This window comes from Rattus rattus, chromosome 4, assembly GCF_011064425.1.
Source record: "Rattus rattus isolate New Zealand chromosome 4, Rrattus_CSIRO_v1, whole genome shotgun sequence".
Classification (NCBI taxonomy): domain Eukaryota; kingdom Metazoa; phylum Chordata; class Mammalia; order Rodentia; family Muridae; genus Rattus; species Rattus rattus.
The window spans coordinates 136,742,211-136,764,464 of NC_046157.1; the positions used below are offsets into that span (position 1 = coordinate 136,742,211).

General features: G+C 46.6%; 1 protein-coding gene across 2 annotated transcripts in view; it reads left to right on the top strand.

Moving 5' to 3' along the window:
- The window catches only part of Nrp2 (neuropilin 2), a 112,943-nt gene that overhangs the window by 30,171 nt on the left and 60,518 nt on the right, over window positions 1–22,254 (top strand). For both annotated transcript variants that reach the window (XM_032901198.1, XM_032901197.1), the window contains exons 3-7: window positions 5,001–5,182; window positions 10,678–10,908; window positions 11,874–12,029; window positions 13,658–13,827; window positions 15,593–15,748. In XM_032901198.1, the coding sequence (XP_032757089.1) occupies window positions 5,001–5,182; window positions 10,678–10,908; window positions 11,874–12,029; window positions 13,658–13,827; window positions 15,593–15,748 (895 nt within the window). The remainder of the gene's footprint in view (window positions 1–5,000; window positions 5,183–10,677; window positions 10,909–11,873; window positions 12,030–13,657; window positions 13,828–15,592; window positions 15,749–22,254) is intronic.

A 22,254-nucleotide genomic window follows, 5' to 3' on the forward strand; every position in this document is an offset into this window, starting at 1 on the left:
AATATCCTTCTAGGCACCTTAGATATAAAACTCCTCCTCACGGATATATGTGCACCCAGGAAGGCAGGCAAGACCCAGGGTAGACCTTAAACTGCTCTAAACAAGAGCGTTAGCCGGGGGAGTCGTCCACATCTTCGGCAGTAGCCAGCCTAGCCTGGGTGACCTCCTGGGAGAGTGAGATATGGAGTTTTTCCATGTTTGCCACGTGACGGGAGGGCGAGATGGCGCCACTCTTGTCTCTCTCTTTCTCTCTCCCCCTTGGACTCAGGAAATTAATTCCACTGCCCATATTTTGATGCCAACTCCTGCCTCCCCCATTCCCAGTGTGGATTTGGGGCAAAGAAATAAAGACTTTGAAGCTGAGAGAGTGGAGGAAGCATTCTCTAGACAAATGCTGCCCAAGCAGATGTCACAAGCCGTGTGTTGACAGGAAAGAAAGTACTCAGGGACCGTCTGAGCGAGAAAACAAGAGTGAGGGAAAGATGGCCACTTTGGCTCAGGGGGAAAAAATAAATAACTAAAATAAGAAGAGGTAGTGTTAAGGCTTCGAAAGGAATTTTTTCATTTGAGAGAGATTATGAATAATGAAATTCAAACACTGTAGTTAATATGTCTGTTAGCTGCTTCATGTTGGACTCGGGGAGGCAGTCATAGGCTGGGAGAGAGGGCAGCTTTCAAGACATCCAGTTTCACTGTCCTTGGGGTAAAGCTCGAGTCTGCACCCCAGATTTCTTGATCAAACAAACACTGGAGATTCAAGGCTGCACGCAAAGCCTGCGTTTACTCCAAAGCCACAAACTTCCTGAGCCTCCTCTGAGCCCTTCACAAATGAACCTGACAACACTGAAATTTCTAAGGAGATTTACTCCAGCTGCAGCAAATCCCTAATAATAAAAAATTTCCCCAAATGACTCTGTCACACAGGAGGTAAATGAGACATTCTATATGAAGTCAGTGTGTCACCCACCAGGAGTGCGCCCTTTATATCGAAAGCCCTTCTAGAAGGCCACACGGTTAGATGGGACTTGTCCACAGGGTGCAGTCAGGACCCAGGAGGAAGAACAAACTTGCGTGCCAACTTGTAACTCATGGTCTTGTCTCCCTCAAGCACATTTGCTAGAAAAACATTCAGTTTTCCTAAGTTTAAGGAAGGCCTGGTTATTTGCTGCACAAAACGTTTCTGAGGGAGAGAGGAGGGGGTCCCTTTAGCTACCAAGCACAGAGAGAGAGAGGCTCATTGGCCTAGAGGAACTTCTGTGCAAGTACACCGCCTTCACCGGGTGTGTACAGATAAAGTAGACGTGGGTTTGTTGCTGGCCAGGTTACAAAAAAGACCTGGGGTTGGTCTGGTCACTGAGTAAACTGAGGCAAGCCCTCGGCAACGGCATTTGTTGGTAACCCTGCCTTCTGGCTGATTCTGTCAGTCCTCTAAATGACTCCGAAAGGTGATTGGGCAACCTGACAAAACCCACCCACTTCTGAGGACTAGCCAGTAGGGTGGGAAAGGTCTCTCTGTCCTTTATATATAAATAAATAAATAAATAAGTAAACATAAATTTAAAACACCAACCTAAAGCCACATACCAGGGGTTTTTATTATATTTTAAAAATATTATTTATTGAGTATGACATCTGAAATACCATTCTCCTTTAGTTTGACACGCCATGACTTGCGTGGTCTTTGTTCTACTCCAACTCAGTGAGATGGATGGTAAAGAGCCCACACCTATCTGCTAATTTTCGTTTGTCTGTTTGGGTTTCTTGAGGCAGAATACTACATAGCCCAAACTGGCCTTGAACTCTGACCCCGCTTCAGTGCCCAGTAGATGGGATTTTCCCAACCATGCTCATCCCTGCTAAATCATAGGGGATTGTCTTCCTCAGCATTTCTACTTTGAAAATTTCTGGACTGCGGCTCTTTTTGTGAATCCATTTTTATTGAAGGAATGTGAACTTATAATAATAATTCAAATAGCAGAAGAAAACAAAGAAGGTGAAATTTCCCTGTTGGTGATATGTCTCTGCTAGTATCTTAGATGGAGTTTTTTTTCAACTTTGGTTTTCTCGTTGCTTAGGCAAAAAAAAAAAAATTCATGTGTGCATTTTAAGACGGACTTTAGAAATCTGTTCTTTTTACATTAATAGTATATCATGAACTTTTTTCCTGTAAAGCCAAAAAATCCAGACCTGCCACACTATTTCTCTGTAGCAGCTGAATACTTCATTTTATAAATATACCAGAATTGATTTGCTCGCCCTCTCGAGTTAGATTTTTCAACATGATGCTATTTATAAGGGAAACATCTTCTCACTTTTCATATGCTTCTTAAAAAACACTCATATACATCCTCACGCCACTCTCTGATTGTTTTGTTAGGAAGAATATCCTAAGGTTCTGACTTAAAGGCTACATACATAACCACTCTGTCTCATTTTTGCCAAAAAAAAAAAAAAAAAAAAAAAAAAAAAAAAAAAAAAAAAAAGAGGTCAGGGGAGAGCTTATCTCCACATTCACTGTGCTGCTACTCCTGGACCTCTGTCTCTTCAGAGAACCATCATCTAGGTGCATGGCTCAACTTCTTTGCCTCCAAAATGGGTGTGAGAATTCGACAAACCCGTTAGCTTTCTTAAGTACAAACCAAGTGCCAGACACTGTAGTAACTCTTTACGCAGATGAGGTTCAGTCATACAAAGCTTCTAACTGAAGAACACGCCTCATATCTCACTGCCACTGTTCTATCTTCATTTTAAAAGTATCCGATCACACACAAACACACACGGACACAAACATGAATGTGCTGCTGTCCCAGAGTTCATGTGTGAAGTCAGAGCATAATCTTGGGTGTCAGCCTTTGTCTCCCCCTTGTTTGAGACAGGGTCTAGCCAGCCTGCAAGCTTCCAGGGCATCTCCTATCTCTACTTCCGGTCTCACAACAGGGGCCATGGGATTACAGACACACTCTACTGCATCCAGCCTTACCTGGGTTCTGAGGCTTTTAGTCAGGCTCTCATGTTTGTCTAGCAAGCACATATCCTCTAAGGCATCTCCTCGGCCCTCCTTCCCCTGGGTTTGGGGGCTCAGAAAGAGTCAAAGCTTAATTTTCTCAGTTCTTTTAGAAGCCTTTAGTGGATATATCCACTAACTTTTATTTATGCGCTTTGTTTTACAAATGTATATAGTCCGTGAGGAGTGAGGAAGGGCTGCTCGACTTGTGTGCACCCTGCCAGGCACACCGGTGCTCAGCTGACTGACTGCTGAGCGGTGTTTCACTCAGAGTGGAAGGGCGCAGAGGGGCTTTCCAGAGGGGTGGGGAATTTCCCCTCAAACCAAATGTCTTTTCACTTTTGTTTTGGAATTGAGGAAGCTTCCTTTCAAAGTCAGTACTATCTCCCACACTGAAAAATTCCAGACCTAAGCAGATTCCCCCGCCCTACCCTGGGGCCTTTATAGTCTGGCTATCTCACCAGAGCTCCTGTGGAAGCCCCTATCACACCATCTCCAGATCTCTCCAGGGATCCGGCTCCTGTAGTTCTTTCGGTTACAGGAGGCTCTCCCTCCAGGGCCTCAGGATAAACTACACTCCTTTAAGGGCCTATTTATTCTGAAAGGGCGAGCAATCTGAAATATGGCTCCCAAAGGTTGATGTGAGGCCTCAGGCCTCTCTAACTTACTCCAACCACCTGTGCAGGCAGCCAGCTCCCACAGACCAGTGTGACAAGAGCTGGAGGCCATATCCCAGGGAGGGCTACACTGTCAACCTCTTTCCTTGACCACAAGTGGTCCGGTGTTATTTGTACAGGTTGATATAAAATTCAGAGAGGGAGAGCAGAGATGGGTAGATGGATGGCTTTTGACAAAACGGTTGTTTCTTCCTGTCCGGGAGGAAGTTTCCACTTCAGCTCTGTGCTTTAATTAGCAACTGGAAACTTAGAAGGATCTTTTGTTGGGCATGCACTGAGGCTGAAAACCAGGTATCAGAAAGAAGAGGGACTACTTCTTCCTCTTTTTTTTTTTTTTTCTTTTTTTCGGGGCTGGGGACCGAACCCAGGACCTTGCGCTTCCTAGGCAAGCGCTCTACCACTGAGCCAAATCCCCAACCCCTTCTTCCTCTTTTTAATAAGTCTATGAACCTGGCCAAGGAAGACCTCAAGACATCTACACCCCATGCCAGGCCAATTGACTCAGTCTGAAGGGAGCATAGGCTACAGCTTGGGGGAGACCAGGTAGCCCTAACTCTTAGAAGGCTACTAGTTGTGGGTATGCAGACACAGTCCCCAGGGAGACACCAGGCTTTGAGGGAAGTTTTTATTGCCTTATCTGATTTAGTGCTGATGCCTTTTGAAGTCCTGTTGACTAGACAGTGCCAGTGGGAACTTTGCGCATCTCAGGGAAGGAGGTGGACTCCAGATGAAGAGACTGCCAATTAAAAACAAAAGCAAGAGGGGATGGCTCAGGAGAAAACTGAAACAGGCCAGGGGACAGGAGAACAAACACCTCTGAACCGTCCCCAGGGTCCCAGCCTCTGGCATGTAATTTTTCAACCCATCTTCACGTCAGCACGCTGGAGCAGCTATTTTTCTCCTCATGTTCCATTTGAAGACATTGATGCTCAAAGCATTTCAGTAACTTGCAATGACAGAGTTAAGGAGAGACAAAGATTTAGCGAGGTCACAATAGAAACAAAAAAGATGCTACTGCCACCCAAGGGGGCAAAACAAAACAAAACAATGCTCGCTTTGAGATCCTGCTGGAATGATGCAATTGCTCGTTTGTGAACAAGAGATAAGGCCTCCCACCCATGCACTCATTCGCTATAGCTTGAACAAAGCAACTTCCTGTGGCTGTGTTTGCCCGTGTGCCAAAGCAAGTACGGTGTCCTTTGTTGATCGGTCCGTAACACCTGAAAAGACCAGGGAGAGGCAAAAGAGGATAATGGTTCTTCCCAGGTCTTCAGACTGGTCTTTTCTCATCTGTGTTCTTTTTTGCTGTCCCCACCTAGGTATGACTTCATTGAGATTCGGGATGGAGACAGTGAGTCAGCTGACCTCCTGGGCAAGCACTGTGGGAACATTGCCCCTCCCACCATCATCTCCTCTGGGTCCGTGTTATATATCAAGTTCACATCAGACTATGCCCGGCAGGGGGCAGGTTTCTCCCTACGCTACGAGATCTTCAAAACAGGTTAGTGGGGTCTAGAGTAGAGGCCACAGAGGGGTGTCTTACGGAAAAAGGTGGAACACAGAGGGAAGCCCTGGTCGGTGGATGGCATCTGGCGGTGAGGGCTTCAGTCGTTTGGCCTAACTATGGTGGCAGGTGAAGAGACACGTAAAGTGAGCCCAGGAAGGCCTGAGGAGAATCTGGTAATGCCTTGATAGTAAAAGGCAAGTCAAGTGGCTTCCAATTTGAGGGGAGAGATGGGGCACCAGCATAGGAGGAGGGGCCGGGGGTGTAAATATAAGGACATCATCTGGAAGAATTGGATTTTTGTGATTTTTAAATTAAGTGGCTCTTCATGGTTGAACTTGATTGAACTTCTCCCTAACCACTTCATGGTTGAGTGTGGTCTTTATTTGGAATTACATGGGGCTGGAGGATATAATCTTTTCATTGTTTAGAGTTTCTAAAGATCTGGCCATGACCTCCAGAATGGGGTCAGTCACTGCTTTCAAATTAAATTATGATTCCTAGACATTCCTCCTTGGCAATCCATTTTACCACCCCTATACACTGACCTCCTATTTCCCATATGCTAGGGAATCAGACACCCTGAAAAGCTACTGAAAGTTAGGGGAAACCAGGGCAGAAAACATACCACTTCTTTGAGTTGACTGCTGGGGCCCATGCATCTCAGTAGGTACTCTGGCCCTTTCTGGGCAGGACTAACTTCTGAGGCTCAGTAGAATAGTTCTCATCTGAAGGTGCTGCATTAGGGCCACACTTCTGCTCTCCCTGTGATGTGTCCTCTGTCTCATGCCAGTCCTCACTGTGGCTGAGGAAGGAGTGGCCCTAATTCTCCCTCGCCTTGCCCACTCAGGGCAATCTTCCCACAGAAGATCTGCCTCCACATTTGAGTGTTTTCTTTCTTTGGGAGCCTAACTTCTGTAACTCCACCATGGAGTCCGATTCCAGGAGAAGTTGTCATCCTGTCATTGAGAAACCCAAGTCTGACTCCTATTTAGTTCAGTGCAAGGGGAACTTGCTTCCTTTTTCATTCAGCGTTTCTTGGAAGGAAGTGGTGGAACAAACTTTATATCCACTCTAAGTATTTGTTGGACTTGTCTGCCTGCGAAGATGGAATCAAACGCAGGAGTATGGTCAGCAGTCAGAGTGAAGAGCCTAAGCTCCCAGAAGGCATTGGACCTAAGATGGCCATCTGCCATGCGTCTTCATGTCTCTAGCCGTGGTACACTCTCAGGAACTGATCTATGTGTCCTGGGCTGGGGGCTGCTGTGAGCCCCCTGCATAGCTGGATCCACGAGTCTTTGATGCCCAGTGCAGGATGCAGATCAGTGTACCCATGAGCACCCTCTTCTAAGAGTGTGAGGGAAAGAAGGAACGAGGCAGATTTCTTGTCCTTGACTTGTGGGAAAGACAGGTAGACAAACCCTCATCACTCATGTCACCATCTGTATTTCTGGCCACATCAAAGGAAACTGTACTGTGAGTGTTATGGGGAGGCACAGGTCACTGTCACTGTGTTGGAAATGCAACTGAAAAAGGCTGCAACCTGTGAGCGAGGAGTCCCAGGGGCCAAGTCCATTGCTCAGCTCAACCACAGAAGGAAGTCAGCCCATGCAAGACCTTCCAGGGGCTTTTAATCTTATCTCTGGTCTCATGGCTCATATCTCAGTGCTTCCCAAACTCTCCAGAAAGTCCCGGACAAATTTGAAAGGAGGGCATTAAGAGATAAAACCCACAAGAGAGATCTGTGACACAGCCTACTATTTAGATGACATGCAGAGGTAGAATTTTAAATAGGGCAGCAGGTCTGTGAAGAGCCTAAAAGAGAGGTTCCAGCTAAGATAGGTAGGTGGCTTGAGCCTGGGGCAGTGAGGCAGCCCACTTTAAGGACTGAGATGACACTGGAAGAGATACTTTAGTGAGTGACAGCCCCACGAGGCTGGGAGTGTGTAAAAGAAAGTCCAGGGCCCCCTTCGGCATCCTCACTGATATGAAATTCACTCTTAACTCCTACAAGTACCAAGGACAGGATGCACAAGAGAGCGAAAGTCAAAATCGAGGCGTTTCGGAAGGTATATATTCTTCTAGGTAGGTGCCTTGCCTTGTGTCCCTATTTCCATGGTTGCAGTCCTGTGAGAAAATACACAGTTTACAAAGTTTACGTCATCCTCAGAGCATGAAAGAAATGGGTGGACATTCAGAAGAAACCCAAACAAACATGTTTGCCAGTCAGATTCATGAAAAGAGAGGGGGAACTGTAAACACAGATACACAAACAGCCATACAGAAAGCTCTGGAAGCTTGCCTTTCTGCAAGCTCTGCTACAGAGTTACACTGAGAAACTTGCACCCAAAAGACTGGGACAAACAGAGCATATGGCTGGAGTGGAAGGTCCTGTCTACCCTAAAGGGAGGAAAAAACATTGTATATTTTTACCAGGCTGTGTCACCTGGAACAGAATAAGGAAAGGAAATTTTTTAAAAGTTGAAAGGTGACACAGGAATCACAATCAGTTGGAAGTGTTTTTTGCTTTTCTGATGTTCTTTTAGCAGAAGTTTAAAATCTAAGTTTATCTCCTGTGTCCATTACTTGGTGGCATTTCTGAAAGTAAAATTGTGAGGCTTGCCCCCTGGAAGAGGAATGCCCAGTACTCCGGAACCCCTAAGATAAAGGCCTAGCATCGCTACATTTGGTCAAGTCAAGCTTGACTGCGGATAGGCCCTTGTGTTTTAATATCCTTGTATGGTTAGGTTCCTCCTCCTCAGCCTCCCTGTTATAAACTGTCCTGTGTGCCAAAGCCCTTTCAGATGGAATGGTTCACAACAGTCCAGCCTCCCAACTTCAGATTTATGTTGTTTTATGAGACAGAGACTCACTCTGTAGCCCACACTGTCCTAGAATTCAATACATAGTTCATGCTTGCCTGAACTCATGTTGGTCTTGTCATTGAACTGACATAAACATTTGTCTGCTGGGTATTTTAAAAAATTTTGTCCTTTTAACATGTTGCAGGAAAGGATTATGAATTTGTCAGATTTCTGCAAGATGCAAATTTGTCTCCTTTTCCAGGATCCCTTTTGACTTTGGATTTTTAGTTGCCACTCAGGTGCTTTGACCATGGTAGGACTAGAGACAAATATAAAATTTTAAAAGATGCCGGATTCTTTTCTGCTTACAAAGGATAAAACAATAATGTTTTCTTACCTCATTCAAAACAAGCCACAGAGTGTATCCACTTCTAACAATGTGTCAGACATGCACTGGTTTTTTGTTTTTTTTTTTGTTTTGTTTTGTTTGTTTGTTATTTGTTTGACTTTAAGTACTTAACATTGAAAAGTCCCTTCCAGTTACATGCTAAGCCTGGGGATGCTGAAACTGAATGCTTTTGAATCTCACATTCTCCAGGGCCCATATGAGGCGCTGTATGTCCATTGTTGAAACACTTTGTTCCCCCGTGGATGACAAGGATCAAAGATTCTATCATAAATTCTCAACTCCCAAGGAGGTGCCAAGTCCCCACGCCTTCTAAAGAGTTGACAATAGAGCCAGCTCTGGGAGGGGACTCTCAAGAAGCTAACTTTCCAGTCAGTTGTGAACAGAGTCGATTTCCACCCAGTACTGTGTGAGGCTCCATATTTGCACTATGAAGAAATCTGCATAGCAGCCTTAAACTCTAACCTTTTCAAAATTCTTCTTGGCCCCTGAAGACCAGCCAGCTGGCCTGGCTTTCCCAAATCACATCATCCCAGGCCACTGAGGAAGCCCTCAGGAGTTTGCTGCCTGAGGAAGGGAGGAGGGCCACCCCAGCTCATCCCACCCAAGCTAGCTGCCCACTGGCCATGCTGGGACTTCCTTGCTGCCGCTGTGCCATTGAACGAAAGGCAAAGCCTCTGAGATATGGCGCCTAGAGCTCCAAATAACCCAGGAAGGTTTGTTCTTGCTCCTACAACCCAAGATGCAGCAATGACAATGGAGAGGAAGCGCCGATGGATATAGCCGTAGCTACTGGGAATTTCCTATGCTGTTCCAGCTACAGAAAGTGATGCGCTTGCCCCAAATACACATAGGCTTATTTGCATGGTACCTTCTCCAAGTCAGACATTTGCAGCTTTCCAGAAAGTCATCATCTATAAAGAGACTTGCAGAGGGTCCTGCTACAGGAGCCCCAGATAAAGACGCCGCTGCTGGCTAAGATGGGCAAATTGACATCCCACAGTTATATTTCAGTGTGATCCCCAGAGGGTACTTCCTGCCAATAAACACCTGGCTTATTGGGTATTTCATTGTTGTTGTTGTTGTTTTCTTCATGCTTAGAGTGTCTGTTATCCCCTTTGTAAGTCCTGCTTCCTTTACTTATTTTAAAATCCAAAGGCAGTGATTAAAAACCACTGTAATTGCCAGCATTTGCATCCACGTCATTAGCTTGTACCCATTCTTGCTCTGTGTACATTCGGGGTCTCTGAGTTTCCAGGCTCCATTCCTGGCTCCGCCCAGAGGAACAGTTACTGGGTTTAAAGCACAAGGGCTCCTTTGCTATGACTCCGCCTCGAGGTCTGGGGTTGTGGTGGTTGTAATCCTCCCACTGCCCCTGCTGCTTTCCAAGTTTGCAGCAGGCTGGGAGTGTGTGTCATGTTCTATCGGGATGCGTCCCCAGAAAGCTAACCCAAGAGCTTAGGAGAGAAACAAGGCCATCCCCACCACAAAGGCACCAGAAGACTTCCAAATGTCAATCCACTGCTGCATTTTTCCAGACTCGCCGCCCTAGCGGCCTTTAACATCCCCAACGCCCTGCTGTGATCCACCGGCTAAAAACCGCGATTGTTAATTGTCCCACCACTACAGAGCAGCCCGTTTTAATACAGTCAGGACATGAATGGGGCTAAGGCTCCCCTTTGCCCCTCCCCTGAGGCACCTTGGAACTTGGAGGGAAAAGGGGCACTTAGCTGGCTAGGGTACAATAGAGGCTAGTGTTGAGGTCAGCAATAAATAAGGGATAACATTGTCTTCTCTGCTGGCAACCAGCGAGCCTTCCTTAAGGATTGAAATAACTTACATTCTGGAGTGAGCAGCTGAGTAATTGAGAAAGAAGACTTTGTTCCTCTTTCAAGATCTCTCTCTCTCTCTCTCTCTCTCTCTCTCTCTCTCACACACACACACACACACACACACACACACACACACACACACCCTCTTTACCTCTTACCCTCAACTGTTGCTCGTATCTAATATTCAAAGCAATTGGCCGCTCTGCCCTAATTCCTGTCCAAAAGGGAGGCTGGCTAGAGGGCTGGAAACTTAGAGGGGAAGGGTATGTTGCTCCAAGGGCCACTTGAGAAGAAATAAAGACCTTGTGAGTAGAGGGACATAAATGCAAACATTTAAATAACCCAAAGCAGAGGACACAGCAAAGAAAGGTTACTCTCTAATGATCTCTCTCTCTCTCTCTCTCTCTCTCTCTCTCTCTCTCTCTCTCTCTCTCTCTCTCTGGCACACAGGCTCTGAAGATTGTTCCAAGAACTTTACAAGCCCCAATGGGACCATTGAATCTCCAGGGTTTCCAGAGAAATATCCACACAATCTGGACTGTACCTTCACCATCCTGGCCAAACCCAGGATGGAGATCATCCTACAGTTCTTGACCTTTGACCTGGAGCATGACCCTCTACAAGTGGGGGAAGGAGACTGTAAATATGACTGGCTGGACATCTGGGATGGCATTCCACATGGTGAGTGAATGCTCATGCTCATCTCCCTTTCTCCTTCTTATAAAGGTCAGGACTCTGGCCTAGGGAATAGTAGCACCCAAAGTGGGCAGATCTTCCCACTAAAATTAACCCCATCAGGGAAATCCCCCCAGAGATATACCTAGAAGACTATCTCTAAGGTAATTCTAAATTTCATCAAGTTGACAACTGAGATTAACCATCAGAGACTGCAAAACTATAGGTGATGTTCCTTTCTACACCAAGTTTTTTTGAATAGAAGGTAATCAATATCGTATGTTGTGACCATGTGGAAGGACTAGCCAGACTGACTAGACTTGAATCTCTCTGCTGTAGAGCTCAGCCAAGTTATTGAACCTCTCAGGATCCTGACTGTGAAATGATCTATCCTCACTATTATCACGAGTACTATTTATTATTTCATTACTATTAATATAGTCATGGCTATTGAAAAGCAATCATTTATGGCCAAGAGGAGCCTGTATAAATCAGGTGAGGAACCAACACGGATCGTGTAATTAGTATTGGAAAGGAAACAAATTGTTTGTCTTCGTGGTTGCTCTAAGGATTTTCTAAAGTAAAGGATTCCTGGTACATAGGAACAATTTCATCTTGAGAAAAGCGTAAGATTTGGGCAGGCAAGCAGGGTTTGGGTCTCAGCTCTGCTATTTCCTAGTAATGTGAACAGGGAAATGTCACTGACCTTCCGAAACTCAATTTCTCCCTCTGTAGAGCAGGTACTGTAATGATACCTTCTGGCCTATCTCTCAGGGATGGAAGCACAGAACAAAGTCAGCTCAGGGAAAGTCCTTTTTAATGTGCAGGGGAAATATCAGACATTATTCTCCAAGCACGCCTTCAGTTTTTACATCAAGGCGTTGGCAGCAGGGTCCGCAAAGTTGTAGAGAGAGAAAACATTGAAAGCCAATTTGAGATTTTTCTGACTACTCTTTGTCTCCTATATCCAGTTGGGCCTCTGATTGGGAAGTACTGCGGGACGAAAACACCCTCCAAACTCCGCTCGTCCACGGGGATCCTCTCCCTGACCTTTCACACCGACATGGCCGTGGCCAAGGATGGCTTCTCAGCACGTTACTATTTGGTCCACCAAGAACCACCTGAGAGTGAGTTGACCATTTTGGAATCCCTGTCCTGTCCTCTCATGAGGGACATGTGTGGGTACAGGAGGGCTCACCCCTTCGGAAACAGTTGACAGGAGTGCTGAGGACTTGGCAGTGTTATCTGGGTTCAAGGAAAACTGTGTTTTCCTTCCCAGCAAAGATGAATGGGAAAAGGACAGTGTCCATCTGGGGGTCTCATTTCCTTATAAAAACCAACCAACCAAAGAAACAAGTAAGAGTTATTCCCAGAGAAAGTCACAGGACTATCTCGAGCCTGGGTTCCCTCGTCCATCGGTGGAGAAATTGTGGATGATGCATATGGTGTCTAACCTTTTCAGGTCTAGGTCAGTTCCTCCAGACCTCAAACCCATTGTCAAAAATCAGCCCTGTGTAACTCAATATTACATAAAGCTCTGAAGCTCCGAGTAGAGTTTCTCTGGCTAGACGTGCAATCCTATGACTTCCACTTCATACATGCAAGATACACGGTTTCGGGAGCTTCTACTGAGTGCCAGGCACTGCACGCAGCATCTGCAAAGAGCTGCGGTGAGCCCAGCTGTTGTGGAACCTGCCACCAGAGCCACCGGTCTCCCATCCTGAAGGCCCATTTTCAAGCCATCTGCTCCCAGCCCTGAGTTTCAGACTCACTGCCGTGGCTGCTTAGAGACACAAATGATTTCCCAAAAGGAAAAAAAAAAAAAAGAAAAAGAAAAAAAAAAGCAAGCACTTTCAGACGATGAGAACTGAGGAACTTCTGCCACTGTTGTAGACAGCTCACTACCCATGTGACTACAGACGCAGCAGCCTGATCTGCCAGGAAAATGAACGAGCTCTGCTCTGAATGCTTGCTTCTGTGTTTTCCAGAGTTCCTGAAGAGTGCATGAGGAACCACGTAGCAAGCTATAGCTGGCTCAGTAAATGGCCAGTGCAGCCACAGTGCTGAAGAATAGATTTGATACCTCAGAAAGGTGGCTGGGTTTTATCAAACACGTGTCCTCTGCAAACACTGGTCATTGTCCACAGCATCCAGCTGAAGGGTGGCACTTTCTCTGATGGCGTCAGACCAGGGTCAGAGACTCCTGGATCTGTTAGCCTAGTCGGTTGGTGGAGGGGAACTCAATGGGGTGCGCATGTCCTCACGGAGAAGTTTCCTAAAGATGGGTATTTATACTTTGTAGTGCCTGTCTTCTATGCCAGAAATCAGGAAACACTTGGCTGAGAGACATGCACGAGTGCCTCCTGGGTGTGGGTTAATAAAGCAGGCTTCCCACAATGGCTCAGGCCACCCAAATTGTTGTGTTCACCTGTATCATGGCTGGTGCATCTGGCACCTCAAAGCCTTCATAGCCCGCAGCCCTCGTGTTTTAGATGGTGTTTTTAATTTATATGATGATTCTTATTTATCTATCATCTAATTTCTTTTAGGTCCAATTTAGTTCCTTGAAGACCCAGAGGGGTTGTTAACTGTGTGACTTAGTGTAGTTGTTTTTAAAGTGTGAGCGTATAATTAGATTCGAGATGAGGGAGTGCCTGTAAGGACTTGTCCCTAGAAGGAAACAGTGTCTGGGGGGGCCCCAGCAGTTTGATGTTAAGATGCCTAACTCTACCCTTGACCGATCTCTATTCCCCAGACTTTCAGTGCAATGCCCCTCTGGGAATGGAGTCTGGCCGGATTGCTAATGAACAGATCAGTGCCTCATCCACCTTCTCTGATGGGAGGTGGACTCCTCAACAGAGCCGGCTCCATGGTGATGACAACGGCTGGACACCCAACGTGGATTCCAACAAGGAGTATCTCCAGGTGTGCACTGGGATGCTGGTGGGGAGGAATGAGAATGTGTGTGTTGATGGGATAGTGGTGTGGCCCCTAAAAAAAAAATAGAATGCATGAGGATTGTATTCATCCATCCATCCATCCATCCATCCATCCATCCATCCATCCATCCATCCATCATCCGTCCGAAAAGGTACTGTGCTGTGTGCTGGCATAAAGTGATGAGTAAGAGGACCACTTGCCCTTGCCCCTATGCCCATTAGTGGACCTGAGGAGAGTTGTTGGCCAGGATACTGTTTGCCCTATCAGTATCAAAGGAATATTCTATAAATAGTTCCTGATCTTCCTCATTCTTGGCACGGGAAGGCATCTGAGATGTGGGGAGAGCATTTTCCTGAAGGCAGGTTTGTTGGGTGCTAGCTGAATATGGCAACTTCTTCTGATCTTTGCTATCTGGAAGGAGCCTGCCAGGAAGGTTTTACACATAGCTATCAGAGAACACATGGGAAAATGTCACTACGGGGAACGAAACTCAAGCTACCCAGATGCTCGGCAGTGTCTTTTCAGACTATTGTCTGCAGTCTTCCTGAGCAAGTCTTGCAGCTCATGTTGAGTAATCTTCCTGCACAGCACAGGGGTCCAGCTCTGATCCCCTGGGAATGAGTAAACGGGAAGAACAAACTGCCAGTTCTATACTAGGGCAATGTCTGCTTTTATGACACACACAGGCAGCCTTGTGACCCATTGACAAGCCTGTCCCGGCTCTGATGCGACATGGTGACCTCTGCTCTAAGACAGATACTGCTCTGCAGGCATCAGGGAAGGGAGAGAGACCACTTAGAAACTCCAGGGAGCCACAGAGGTTCTAAGAACACAACTCTCAGACCATTTGTCACTGTCTGTCCCCTCTGCCTCTCCAAAATTCCTTTCATCTTGCAAAGCTTCTAGAAAGTTCTTTGTTGTTACAGTCTATTTTCTATATCCTTATTTTTTTTTTTTTTGCCCCTGAATAGCCTATTTTTCGTTATCGCTCTCTACCTTTTCTCGTATTATTGTGGATTTCTTTTGAATGTGTCATAAGGCCACACACACGTTGAGCAGCCAAGAAGTGCTTACTAACGTGGCTTTCATCAGTCTGCACACAATAACACTTGTACAGACTGCCTTTAAGAAAGACCATAGCCAGCAGAGGAGCACCATCCAGTAATTTCCAAATGGGTTTGGCATCGTCAGAGGGAAGATACCTCAACTGCTGGCTGTCCTCCTCGTAGAGTGAAAGGTCAGGACTTAGTACATAAGCCTAATTACTTGGGCAGACTCTGCCTGTCCTTTGACCCCTTGGTGACCCGAGTGATTATAAACACAATGGAGTGAGGGAATAAAGGTTGAAAAGGCAGCTGTGGAGTGTCACTTCTGGAGCATTACAGTGGGTCGCACTGGAACAGAGGAGTTTTGCCTTTCAGCCTTCCTTCAGGACAGTTCTGCCTTCACGGTCTGAAGCAGACCATAGGTTAATGAGGGGTCAGAAGTCTGAGTAGTCAGTAGTCAGAAGAAACTTGATATTATCCATTCAGATCTGCAAGTGAAAGGGAAACTTTAAAAAAAAGTGAAAGAAAAGAAAGAAAATCAGTTTTCAAGGGGAAATGTCCATGGTGGTAAGGACTGTCCAGTGGAATCAGATTGGTGATTCACACTCAGGTTTGTGAGCTTAGCAAGACCACAGTGTCCTTTGCAGACTAGGCCAGATATTGTTGAGATTGTGGTCCCCTTACTCTCTGACTTCTCTTCCCAGGTGGACCTGCGATTCCTAACCATGCTCACAGCCATTGCAACACAAGGAGCCATTTCCAGGGAGACCCAGAAGGGCTACTACGTCAAATCGTACAAGCTGGAAGTCAGCACAAACGGGGAAGATTGGATGATCTACCGGCATGGCAAAAACCACAAGGTAGGTTGGGTTTTTCCCAAGTGGGCGGGAGAGCTTCAGGTTGACCCCATGTTGGGGAAGAGCTATTGTTTAGTAAGGCTCTTAGAACTGTTGGAGGCAAGGGATACACTGGCCATGATATTCTACTTTTTCATGTTAAAATGATTGGAAAACTCCATTTCTCCAGCAGCCTGGCTGCTGGGTTTTTTGTTGTTGTTGTTGTTGTTGTTTTTGGTTTTGGGGGTTTTGTTTGTTTGTTTTGTTTGTTTTTGTTGTTATTTTTTGCAAAGCTGAGGGGAAGAAGGAGGGGACTTACAGGCGTTACCTGAGTGTTAATGAAGGAAAATGCCTATCTCATCCTGGCCTCCCCACACCCCTAGCAGGACTCATTGAGCATTTATGGCCTGAGTCTCTTCCCCATGCTGGGTTAACAATCACAAAACTGTATGAAATGCCAGTTGAGGAGTTACTGAGGTCTGGGAATAAAAGGACGCAAACCCTAAGAGGGAGTCCCGGTGTCCCCGAGAAGAACCAGGACAATAAATAATGAGAAGAAATCCCTTTGTCAGGGTTGGGATCTGAATTGGCCGTCGTGATTAGTGGGAAAGTTGAATCCTCTGGGCCGGTGCCTTTGGTGTCTGCAGCTCCCAGACATGTGGTCCACGTGGGCGATGGGAGGCTTTTGTTGTATGCTGGGATGAGTGTCTGGCACTCGGCACTCTTAAAAACACGTGGCATTCTGTTTCTGCAGCTGGCGATGAGCTGCATTTGGCATATGGAGGGCTCAGTGGAGATGCTCTGTCTTCACCTGAGTGGGAACAGGTGCCTCTGTGACGGGAGCACAGCCCAAGGTGATCCCTGAAAGCCCTGGTAAAGGAGACATCGCAGGGATCCCAGAGGCTGCTGCCCCTCCCCTGGAAGGGAATCAAGAGAGACTTAAAAATAGGTCCGTTTCTCTTCCTTTGCTACAGTCCCACCAGGTTCTGGTCTGCAAAGACGTAAGTTATCAAAATAAGGCACCCACAACCGATAAGCATTTCCAAAAGAGCATCTCCTTGGCCCATGCCACCGTCCCATAACCACACATACACTCAGAATCCTTGGACCTACAAAATTCTGCCCTATAACGTTGGCAGTCTCACTCAGGAATTGTGGGTTTTTTTTTTTAAGGAGTAGCTTTCTTTTTAATAAAAAATCGCCATAGTAACATGGCACCGTTCATATGAAAATATGGTTTCTAGATATTACGAGGGATCTCGCTTACATACAAATTGCTTCACGTGCCCAGTAAATAAAACGAAATGTTTAGCAATGGAAAGATATCCTCACCTTTACCCATAGGTTAGGTCTGGTCTCCCATTGCCTTAGTTTGGAAAGGCCAGAGACTGGTTAGAAGCAGGAACTGAATCAGCACTGGAGACCAGGGGAAGTCCCAGGAGCTGAGTCCTCATCTCACCCCATTCCCGTTCCACCCACGTTTCTCTCTCCACCCACATTTTCAATAAGAAAGTGCTAAAACCTGAGGGCTCAGCGAGTAGGTGAGGGCCAGCAGCCAGGTAGGAGTGGGTCCCGGGCAGAAGCACGAGGCTCCCCTGACTGTCTCCTTGTCCAGGTTCAATGACTAAGCAGTGCTGGCCAGAGGGATGCTGTAGCATAAGCTGATTTTAAAAGCACACAGATGGACTGGGATGCTATTTAAAACACCATTTGTAGGAAATCTGCTTTTGGAAATACCTTAGCACTGCACATTTTGATAGAACGCTGTCCCGGCTTTATCCCTGCTATTCACTTTCCCAGGGAAGATATTCCTGAGAACTGAATTGAGCTTTCTAATCTTCAGACCGATCCTTTTCAACGTTCCCGTGTCAAATACATTCTCACTGTCGTCTGCACCCTCTTCCCACCTTTGGCAAAACGTCTCTCCCCCGTAACCAATGGGTAACTTGGAGGTGTTGTTTGCATTTCTGTGCTAGAGGATCGGTTTGGCCCGCACAAGAGGAAGTGGGACTGAGGAAAAGCCCTCTCTCTTTCTATTAGAAAGACATTCTCCTGGTACTCAAAACAAGGAAGGAAAATGGAAACCCGGCCAATTAGTCTCCGCTCCCTCACCCTGTTGTGCATGCGGTGGGAGGCCAAGGGCCTTCCTGTCCTCCTCCCCTGCAAGGCTGCTCTCTGCAGTCTCCTCACTAACAGGTCTCCCCCAGATAGCTGTGTTTAATGTGCAGCTCCCCGGGCTGCTCAGGTTGAAATAGTTGAGCGAACCATGCCAAATAGATTTGTCAAGTCTGCCGCAGTTTGATTTGATGCCATGACAAGGAGGCTGCAGGAAGGAGGGGACTGGAGGGCAGTGAGGCTGTGTGGAGGAGCTCATCCACGCTGGCATTACCGCTGAGTTTCTCTTTGTGGTTTCTGGATGCTGGGCGCAGTGCCAAGCTCTCTGTGTTACGTGGTGGGCTTGAAAGTGAAATTCAGACAGCAGGACTTGAGGAAAAGGCAGAACAGAGGAAGAGGCAGCAGCTTGCTGGGCTCTAGAGCTCTGGGAAAGAACTGGAAAACACCTTCCCAGTGCTTAGGAAGTAGAAAGCGGTTGTGACATTTGGGCACAAATTTGGAAACTCAGTCTCAATTCCCTGATCACTGTCAACACCAATGGAGCATACGAGAGACCAGGGAACTGGAGAATCTGGAGAAAAACAAGATTAATGGGCTCTCAAGGTGGCGAGGGATGGTCGTGCTGTTTCATGGTAATTTTCGCCCAGGCTGGACAAGGCCTAAGCCTGTGAGTATCTTTCTTCTTGCTACCAGGAGGTGTGGACGACTGTAAAGAACTCCTCTCCAGCCTCCCCAGTCAGTGAGCAGCCTCTGCCTAGTCTCTTTGTGACCAAAGGTATTCATGAGGTTCCCGGGGAAAGCCTGATCTATGTGGTTCATGAGCTTCTTCCTGGCAAAAAACACAGCCCGCTTATGCAGACCACATGTACAACACATCCCCCAGTCCTCACCCGGCTTCACATGCCATAAATATGGAACCCATGATTTTTATATAGGCGGACCCCCCTTATGCATATTTATAGTGTGACCACAAAGCAGGGAGCTCCTCCACCCATTAGAACCCATAACCCACTCATGTGCTCCCTCAGATTATACAAATGACTTCACATGCGTCCCTTCAGAAACCACAGCAGAAACTGATGCCTTTTGGTTTTTCCAGCTGTGAGTAGCATGCCAGCCATAGGCATGTTGCTATCAAAACAGGGGTGAGAAGTTTCACGGGCAAGTGTGTATCATTACAGGTGCAGCCATGCACATACACACCGAGTGATGTACTTGGAGAACAGCGGGAACAGCTTAAAGGCACTGCCGGTCCTTGGTCACGAGCCTTCCCTCCTCGAAGATTCATATCCCATAAGTCTGTAACCAAGTGTCAGTCTATGCCTGAGGAATGGAGACATGACTGTTGTTGGGTCAGTGGGACAATTGCCAGCTTTCCTTTTCCTTATTGGGATAGTTTGGACATCTTTCCCTTATTTTTTGGTGTTGCGGGCAGGCTTTTCTATTTGAAAAAAAAAAGAAGAAGAAGAAGAAGAAGAAGAAGAAGAAGAAGAAGAAGAAGAAGAAGAAGAAGAAGAAGAAGAAGAAGAAGAAGAAGAAGAAGTCAACACAAAAAACAGTTGTTCTAAACCCCAATGGCCAGGTTGAGGATAGAAAGGATGGAGTAGAATCAGCCTTGGGCCCATGACTCTGCAGGATTACCCAATAATAAGTGGGAGGGACACACCAAGCTCACACTAGTGTGAGGACAAGTGCTAAGAGGTTCTACAAGCCTCAGGCTGCTTCAGAATTTCATGTTTCACAGGTGGAATTGCAACTCTCAAGAGCATAAGCAACTTGCCTCAGGGACAAGGGGACCTTGGAGTCCCCAGGAGAGGCTCCTGGTCACCAGGCTTAAGACACAGAAGCACATGCTCTCAACAGGTCTGTCCTAGGCCTTGTTCCTTGCCTTCCATCCACAGGGAAAGTGGTTTCCTGGAGGCTGTGAAGCCGAGAGGCATGCATAGCCTGGGGTCCCTGTTTACTAAGGGAGTCTCAAAGAGGACAGTGCAGTTCAGGATTCAAGGCTGAGCTGTATCGGGCTCCACCACGGGATCCTGAGGATGGAGAGTTGAAAGGAGTGGCTGTTTATTTGGTTTGGCTCTACCCCTTCAAAACAAGAGCCCCTGCTTCCAAACGCCTCTGTCCTGTATTTATTTTCTTAATTAAAACAAATCATTTTGTAAAGCAGGGAGCCTTGAAGGGAAAGAGTAGCCTTAGAAAGCCACATTGCCAGTCCCCCCTGGCAATGCGTTGGAAGCACAGGACATCTGCTGCAAATCTCCTGGGACAATGGGCTGCATGGCCTTGGATATTCCCTTCCCAGCTCTGTCTTGGTGTTCCCAGCGGAGCACTGAAGCTTGCTGTCAGAGGAGCACCTGGCCATCTGCAGACAGAGGTGCTCCACGGATGCAACCAGGGTTAAAGCTCTCCTCGAGCAGAGAAGCAATTTGTCAATTTATAAAGTAACAGGTCCCCAAGGGAGGGAGGGAGGGGTGTGTGTGTGTGTGTGTGTGTGTGTGTGTGTGTGTGTGTGTCTGGTGTGTGTGTGTGTATGTGTCTGTGTCTGTGTGTGTGTGTCTGTCTCTGTGTGTGTGTGTGTGTGTGTGTGTGTGTGTGTGTCTGTGTGTGTGTGTGTGTGTGTGTGTGTATGTGTGTATGTGTATGTGTGTGTCTGTGTGTCTGTGTGTCTCTCTGTGTGTGTGTGTGCATGTGTGTCTGTCTGTGTGCGTGTGTGTCTGTGTCTGTGTGTGTGTGTGTGTGTGTGTGTGTGTGTGTGTGTGTGTGTGCCTCTTTTAAAACACTGACCTGGAAGGAACAGAGAGAAGTCATCCAGGCCTTACACTTGAGCAAATAAATGTCCCCTCTCATTTTTTTAAATTGGGGGATGAATTATTCCTCCAATTAATAATTTGAAGATTTAAAAAAAATTCTTCATGAATTCTTGTTGCGATTCATTTCTCTTGTGGTTTGTCATTTTGCTATTTTTGTTACTGTTGTATAAAGATCAGAAGGTGACTCAGACCACAAACTGGGATAGGGCATCAGTGTCCAGAGAGGTGGATACAACCGTATGATCTAAACATGGTTACATGTGCTCTGAGGAGGGCAGGTGCCCTTTCCAAGTTCAGGTCTCCCGGTTTGTGCATCTCCCTCCATTAGGACTGAGAGGAGTCCAGTGTGCTGGGTAATTCAGTTTGTCCCTTATCCATTTGTCGTGGGATGAGCTCAGACCTTTAGCCTCTCCACTTAGGAAGCTCGAGGGAAAATGTCATTATACATGCGCTTGAACCGTTCTATGTCAGGCTGCTGTTAGCCAACTTCACTGGGTCTCCCGGGTGCTGAACTGTCTCAGAGCTGAGGCCAGCCTCCCTGGCGCTGCCAACCTTGGTGCTGGATTCTTTGTACTCCTAGGCCAAGGCTGTGCACAGAGATTCTGGGGAAGAAAGGGAAACAGACAGAACATCGGTGTGGCTGCGTTTAAAAAGTCCATAGACACTGGTATCAGGAAGCTCTCAGAGGCCGAGGCTCTGATGAGGCATCTGCATTCGTCCCTCCCTTCCTCTTCCATGAACAGTGTATATGATTCCTTTCCAGCCTGTTTCTTGAGCCACTTCTCCAGCCTGGGTCCCCAAGTGTCCTCCCCTCCTGTCTTCCCTGATGCTTTCCTGTCTCAAATCCTGAAACTCTAATCCTGTTAGTAGGCTGTGTTCCAGGGCTCAGTGTCTCCATGGGAGTAACATAATCCTGCATTAAATGGAGAGGCCCCACAAGGCACACACAGATGGGGTTGCACACGACCCACCCACCACCACTCACCCCCAGGAAGAAACAGCCTGATGACAAAAACAGCCTTACAGTAGGGGAGGGGGTCAGAGGTCATCACAGGCTCAAGTGAGCATTTGGTTATTAAAGAGCTCCTTGGTCCCCCCTCTTCCCCTCCCTTAGAGAGGATACGTAGGTAGGTAGGTAGGTAGGTAGGTAGGTAGGTTGGTAGATGATAGATAGATAGATAGATAGATAGATAGATAGATAGATAGATGATAGATAGATAGATAGATAGATAGATAGATAGATAGATAGATGATAGATAGATAGATAGATAGCTCGACCTACACACACACACACACACACACACACACACACACACACACACGAACAAACCCTTTTGACTGTATCTTGCTGAGTTCCCACATTCACTAGAATGAAGGCAGCTTGCTTTAAAATTTTTGTTATGGCCTTTAAGGAAAAGTTTTAAGAGAAAGAAGTGTTAAGACTATGATTTACAAACATGACAGGAAACAACAAAGCCCATTACCTCAACATCATTTTCCCCCAGTGCCACGGCCCCTCCCTCCACCTTGCCTGTTTGGTACAGCGAATTAATTAAATGGGATGCCATTCATTGATTAACCATTTATTTTTATGGGCAGATG